The sequence below is a fragment of the Coregonus lavaretus genome (assembly GCF_964263955.1).
Source record: "Coregonus lavaretus genome assembly, chromosome: 1".
NCBI lineage: Eukaryota > Metazoa > Chordata > Actinopteri > Salmoniformes > Salmonidae > Coregonus > Coregonus lavaretus.
The window spans coordinates 79926931-79934356 of record NC_139988.1 but is presented as its reverse complement, the minus strand read 5'-3'; the positions used below and the strand labels follow the sequence as shown (position 1 = coordinate 79934356).

The following is a 7426-nucleotide window of genomic DNA, read 5'->3' as shown; positions in this document are numbered from 1 at the left end:
TACTTCCTCTGAACAGTTTATTTGTTTATTGTCCCTCAGGAGGGCAGTATTTGTACAATGGAGCCTCCAGCTTTCAGCACTTCCAACACAAAGACTGTGATTTCAAGGATGCCAAGAGTTAGCTGGGTCCATCTTTTCTGTCCAAATGATTTTATTCAAACCAGAGTACCAGACACTAGATACAGGATGGGACCTGTCATTCTCAGTGGATCAAAGAATCAGGAAGAAAATAGTGATAGTGAGTTATGAGTTGTCTGAAGAAGAATTGTGCTACATTTCTAGATACTTTTCAAGTGGTCTATGACTGTGCAATAAATGTTTTAAGTTGGTCAATAGTCTACACTAATTTAAAAGCAGATACACGAGCCTACAATAAACAACAATAAAATAAATGCAATAAAACAAACGAGTAATATTGCAAATAGACTGTTGCGACCTGTCAAAATGTACGAATTTCACAATTTTGCTATTAATTGTTGGCCTATTATTCATGTATTGTTTTTTAAAACGTATAATTGTATTAACAAAATTGCCTCAGCTATCAAACACATTGTCTATGATGGAGAGGGAAGCAGCCTAGCCATGAAACATCACTCAATGGCCTTCCCGACTGCGCCCTGCATTACTTTCCAAACAGAACACTTAAAAACAACTAGAATACTTTTGAGACACGTAGTGCGTTAATCACGAAGGAAAAAAGCCGCATTACAGGAACCCAAAGAGAACACAGCCAGAGGTGGATGCGCCCAACTTACCCAAACACGTGCGCACCTCTCCATGCGAGCGCCCATGCACCTCCCCACCAGTTTCTCAATGCATTTGGCTGGGGCTGGGCCCCTCCCACTTTGTGTAAGCGCTTAATTGTCCGTTTTGACGAAAGCTTGGGTACTTAAATAGCGTCAACGTATCTTGTATGGTTGGAATTGGTGAAGTTGTCACAGAGCACATTTTACCCGACGTTTTTTTCCCGCTATACCGCTGATCGATAAGCATGCAGGTGTCTCTCGCGCTCCTCGTCTCCAGCACGGTGCTGCTGCTGCTACAGGGATGTTGCACCGTCGTGCAAGGATGGAGGGTACTAAAAAACGATGCTACAGAAATCATACCAGAATATACTGAAAACGCACAGCCTCCCGAGGAACCAATACTACAGGCTTCTAATAACAACAGTAATACAATGAATCGACCAAAACACGGGGGAAGGAGATCATCAGCAAACACAGCCTCCTATAGTGAGTATTTATTTTTAAACGTTATCTGATAGCCTAGAGAGCTATTAGGACTACAGGTTTACATGTCCATATTCTGGGCGCATTATGATTAGGCCTACTAACTCTCATTACTTGTAAAACATGTAAACCACCCGTACAATGTGAGATTGGAAGATACATTATTAAACTGTATGGATAATCTTTAATCAATTTCGTTCAATAATTTGATATTGTTTAATCAATCTAATAATATTTCCTTTGAATTTTACTGTAACACTGTTTGAATAATTGGTACTTATATCAAATTGAAAAGTTTAAAATAAACTGCTTGGGATGGTGCTAATATCTCATGGAGATCTATGAACAGCTGTACTGTACTCGTGCGTAATATGAGCAATCACTTGGTGAAAAAATAGCGCTTTCAATTTATGGTAAACCGGGGCGTTTTTACAGTATCTAATAATGTATCATGTTAGGTATGTTAGATTGACATTATGTTCTCAAACAGATAGCTTTTTGACCGTCTGCACTGTTCAAAGAACGCGCACTCTCCACGCATTTAATTTCCCAGCATAGCCTGTTGTCCTTTACGCAGGGGTTAATTATTTTCCGTCAATGTGTAAGACCACACACGTCCTTTTAATCTTAAAACATGCGCTTTGACATCGATTAAATTATCAATGTATAGTCACTCTATCACCTGGGGAATGGTTCCTCACCTGTGTGGTTTATGTGGATCATTATGCCAAATAAACCCTCCAAAGACCACCCAGAACATCCAATAATTTTTCATTTAATTTCTGAAAGTGCCGAAAAGTGCTACTTTTCTATATAGAATAGTCAATATCAAATCATGGGTAAAGCCTAAGAAACGCCAGTGGCCATTTTTAATTGCAGCTTTCCCTGTTGATGCTTGACAATGGTGTTTAGACTGGAACAGCTGTACTGTTGAATGGAGGAAGCAGGATTGCGGTTAGATGAATGCTATGCAAAGGCTGAGAGAGCAACATGTTATATGCCTGTGGTTTTCTCCTCACACAATCTGAAGAGGTTAAATTACAAGAGATCAGGGTTTTCACTCTATACTCCATGCTACTTCCCTCTCTTGTATACAATTAGTCAAGGTCTGCCAATGCCATAACTATTTAATCGCAACAACATGTGTCCAAATAGAACATGCCAGGATTTCTGTTCTTAGGGGATTTCTTCTGGGTATTTGGAAATTGCTGGTTAAATGCAACACAGTGCTGGAGAATGACTCCCACCTGTCGCCAGTAAAGGTTACGCTGTAGTCATGCTGATTTGTACAGAGGAAATATCTCTGAGTAGTCTCTCATGGATTCAAGATGCACAATGTCATTCTTGCCCAGTTTCCCCCAATCTCATAATTTCAAATCTAATAGAGACTGTACATAGAGTAAAAATTACAAACGTTGTCCCAAGGATCTAAATTGCTGTAATGAACTATGAGATACATTTTACATAATACTTGAAAACCTCATAAACAACAGACAGCTTCATAGCGGGGTTGGAAGAAAATGCATATTTCTAAATCTTATACTGAGCAATATCCATCAACACACAGAGAGAGAAACAATAATCTATTCAATAGTCATTTGAAACATATTCAAGTTATTAGCCTTATGAAGATGGAAACTTGGTTGCAATTTCTGTGCCACAATGCTAAAAAACAACAACACATATTTAATACTGGTTATCAGAATGTGTTGTTAGGTGTCAAGTAATATGGCTACAATTTGATTAATGTTTGATGTGTGATTTTATGATTGCTTACTAAAAAGCTATTGTTTAAAGACAATAAAAAGCTGTTGTTTAAAGACCCTAAAAATCTGTTGTTTAAAGACCCTAAAAAGCTATTGTTTATCTTTTGTATTTCTAAATAGATCATGTCTATTTGTTCAGTCCGCGGCCCAAAACTCAGATTATATTTTGGCCCACTAAGCCCAACATTTTGAGCACCCCTGATCTAATGGGTCATATCATACGAGATAAGGGTCTTCCTCATAGGCCTATCTGCCTCCCTCTGGGAGGACCATATCTTCCCATGATTCCTTCTATGGTCCCAGTGGGGTCATGGAGGCAGAGTGGGTGACCTCTGTCTGTCTGGCTCTCCTCCCTCCCTGGTCCCTGGGCTCAGCAGTAGGCACACTGGGAGAGACCTGAGACCAGAGGAGAGCCCTTATACTGTGGCCTCCCGAGCAGCCGAGCCACAAAAACCGGATCAGGTTCTCTGAAGAAAAAAAGGAAGTTAACCTTCCATAAATCCTTTGTTTGCCTTTTCGCAAAAGAAAAGCTACAAAAGAAAAACAGATCCCTCTCCGAGTGTATAATTTCTTAACCGACATGTTCTCTGCTATTCTGCACGCCATTTGTAAAGAAAGAGAACAATAACTAATGCATAGGGCTGTTGAGAAAAGGCAATGGCCAAAATATTGAATTACTAATCATGCACTGAATATGCTCTCTTCATTTTGCTTGTTTCCAATTGTCACATCCTTTTACGGAGGGCCTGTATTTGGTTCCGACTTAAATCTCCATTATGTTTGATTGAGCTGTTTAATAGCATTCTGTTCTGGATTTGCTATCAGCTGATTGCTGCCAGCTGGAATTCCACATCCAACCTTATTTTCAGGCAACAGTCATCATCAGATCACGCATCAACGTTAGTGTTGAGTTGAACTAATTCCCCACCTTATACTGAGCCCTTAACCAAACAAATGTGACAATATTCAATTGGAATTGGATTTGTACATCAGCCCTGCATTTATTTCATTACTGAATGTCAAATTCTAAAAAAGTGCACTCTGTTGAGATGTAAAATAAAAAATTCTATGTCTTGCTGAATGGTGAAACAGAAGGAAGAGTTTATGAACATTTTAGATTATTTAAATTCGGACTCATATTCAATTTCCCAGCCCAGCTCCACACTTGCAAACTAACTACATTCTTAGAATAAACTAATAACAGTATATGAACAATGGGACCCATATGTTTTTGACACAGGCACATTTTTGACATATTCAGCACATATCTCACAGAGACACAACTGTATAGCTCTCTGCTCTTGAATAGTTAAATGGAAGGTTGTCGCTCGAGTCGTTTCGACTTCAAAGTGTTTGATTTGGAGCGATGCCACAGAGTGTGTAACCCGGATTTCCTCCTCTTCACCCCAGGTGCCTCGGAGCTGAGCTGCAGGGAGCTGCGCTCCACCCGTTACATCACTGACGGCTCCTGCCGCAGTGCCAAGCCCGTCAAGGAGCTGGTGTGCTCGGGCCAGTGCATGCCCACCCACCTCCTACCCAACTCCATCGTGCGCGGCAAATGGTGGCGGAGTAGCGCCTCTGATTACCGCTGCGTCCCGGCCCACTCTCGAACCCAGCGGGTGCAGCTGCAGTGCCCCAACGGCAACAGCCGGACTTACAAAATCCGCGTGGTCACCTCCTGCAAGTGCAAGCGCTACAGCCGCCACCACAACCAGTCAGAGGCCAAGGAGAGCTCCTCGGAGGCCAAGCCCAGACGCAACAAGAAGCGCACCCGGCTGCCCGGGAGTCGGAACAATAGCAACACACCAACGCTGGTCAGCAACTCATACTGAGGATGCTCTTCCTTCTTCCATACATCGACAGAGACGAAAGCAGTACACGCGCACATGTTACACACACCCAACACGGCTCCTTCACTGGAAGAGGGAGAAGAAGAGCCATTTGAACAAAAAAGGATTTGTAAAGCTGTTTGTTGGACTGATTTGACACGTGTCTTTCTCACCAGACAGGCACTATAATATTTTCCAAAATGTTTCAGAACTTTTCATTAGCATGACCAAATGAGTCAACAGAATGCCAGGGAAGGCCATGTGACTGGTCAGGAAAGGTGGAACACTGCTAGGATTGGAGTGTACAGTGTTATTACATGTTCCAGTTCATAGCTAACGGCCTCTGACTCAGACATTAAGAGAATCCACCTTAGCTACAGCAAGAGGTGCACCTAAACTCAAACCCCACCTGTCAAAACATCCACTGGGCAGGCTACACTGCTTGATAGGCCTATAGGGTTGAAAAGTGTCTCTGTGCTCTAACTGTGCTCTAACTCTTCTATGGTTAGAGCACAGTTAGTCCCCTGTAGCTCAGTTGGTAGAGCATGGCGCTTGCAACGCCAGGGTTGTGGGTTCGTTTCCCACGAGGGGCCAGTATGAAAATGTATGCACTCACTAACTGTAAGTCGCTCTGGATAAGAGTGTCTGCTAAATGACTAAAATGTAAAATGTAATGGTTGGGTGTTCTGTACTGAGCAGCACGTGGCAGCCCTGGGGCGTCAGGCTCTGGAGGTGGGCTGCTGACAGGCCTAAGAGACCCTGGCCTCGACCCCAGACCACACAGCCTCCTGACAGCCAGTGGAGCACCGCAATCACCAGGAGCCCCCCAGGGTCCTCCTTGCTCCATAGCAGCCTTACAGGAGCTGTCAGTTAAGGCCCCTGGCCCAGTGGCCCTAGTGGCCTGTGATGGTGAAAGAGATAGGGAGAGAGAGGGGTGGGGAATGGTTGTGTCAGCACTCCAAGATCAGGGTGCCTGCGGTCAAACAGGTGACTGGGCATTCCAGTGACCCGTCTTAATGACTAAATGAGCCCATTCCTGTGTTTAGGATTTGAGTCATGAAAAGCCATTTCCTCTAGACATGGCCAGTTCCTGTTTGCTGGAACCACACAGACACACAAAAGGTCCACATGTGTAGAGGAGGCTCCAGCAATTGTGCCTGTTGTTACCTTGAGGCACAGCATTCTACACTCAACTACACTCTCACTGACTGGAGACTATTTGAACCTAGAGGGTGAGGGAGAGAAAATAACCTCCACTTCTCTGCCTCTCAGCCCTACACTGTAAAAAGTAATTAGTTCTGCTAACAATTTTTTGGGGTGGAAACCTGTTGCCTAGAACCATTCGAGTAACCCAACTCCAAGTATGCAGTGTTCAATACTTTAAGTAATAAAGTGACATCATCACCCATATTGTTATCTTTTTAAGTTGTAACTACTTAACTGTTTTGTGTTTTCTGAACTATTTGACACGAAATTGCATTATATATTCTGAACTATAAAGGTTGAAGTTACTTTAACATTAATATTTGTTGTAGTGAACAGAAACATTTAGGGTCCATTCTATTTACATTTTCAAGTGCAAGTAGTAAGTAGTTCTGATTAGAAATTTTCAGTGGTCGTGTCTAACATTGTTTTATGTATTTGACAATTTGTCATTTTAACCCACCTTAGCTGGCGTTGTTGAGCACAGTGCTCATTCTTCTTGCAGTAACTGGAGGTATATATGTATGCATTACAGGATTCTGCATTTGCCTCTGTCATTAAGAGTTGTGCACATTACTTTGTTGATGGTGGGAATTTCTTGTCTCATTATTGAAAGTAAATTTGCCCTACAGTTTTGATATCCGTTTATCATGATCAATTACACTTCATAGCACAGCAAACTGCTTAATAATATTTGTTTTCTTTCTTCAAACATGCATACAACATTGTGTAAAAGTACTGTATCATAAAGTCTAAAAATGTTGAATTACTCACAATCCTCTACAAACAGAGCCACATGGCACTATTATATATTCATAACTTGCAAAAACGTAATAATTCTATTTCAGCACAACACAGATAAATCAAGTGTTTTTTACTCCAATATCAATGTCTGACTACTAATTTATTATTTTAAGTAAAGATGTAAAACATAATAGAACCAAGTAAAAACTGCTTATTTAATAATGTTTCATGTTAGATTGACTTAAAAATATCAAATAATCATTACTTGTAAAAACTCAATAACTTTAGATTAGCAGAACACAAATAAATAAAGTTATATTTACTCAATAACCTAATATTTGTTAACAGTACTCATAAACAATCAGTGATAAATCTTATTGACATATGAGCTAGTACCACTTTTATGATTTGAGTTCTACTGACCGTTGGAGATGTTTGTATAGCCACTTCTCAATTTCTTTAATGAGTTAGACAGTCCATTTTTACAGTGTATTCTCTGAGTAGAACTTAGAGACTCAAAGAATGACTGTTACAAAGAATGAACTGCATATTTATATTTTATTTCTACATTTAAATTATTTATGCAACTTTCTGTAGTAAATGATAGCCATTATTGTAACATAAAATAATAGTGACTTTCAGATATTAATGAAAT

At 40.8% G+C, this 7426-nt stretch overlaps 1 protein-coding gene across 1 annotated transcript; it reads left to right on the top strand.

Moving 5' to 3' along the window:
* The first annotated feature begins 919 nt into the window (after nucleotides 1-919).
* Nucleotides 920-6908, top strand: LOC311103698 (sclerostin-like). The gene is made up of 2 exons (XM_084145313.1): nucleotides 920-1232; nucleotides 4406-6908. The coding sequence occupies exons 1-2, from the start codon at nucleotides 992-994 to the stop codon at nucleotides 4825-4827; spliced, it is 663 nt and encodes a 220-aa protein (XP_084001439.1). The 5' UTR covers nucleotides 920-991; the 3' UTR covers nucleotides 4828-6908.
* The last annotated feature ends 518 nt before the right edge of the window (nucleotides 6909-7426 follow it).

Coding starts and splice junctions, on each gene's coding strand:
- LOC311103698 (XM_084145313.1), top strand. CDS start 992: ATGCAGGTGTCTCTCGCGCTCCTCGTCTCCAGCACGGTGCTGCTGCTG. Junction 1,233..4,405: donor AGCAAACACAGCCTCCTATA/GTGAGTATTTAT, acceptor TCTTCACCCCAG/GTGCCTCGGAGCTGAGCTGC.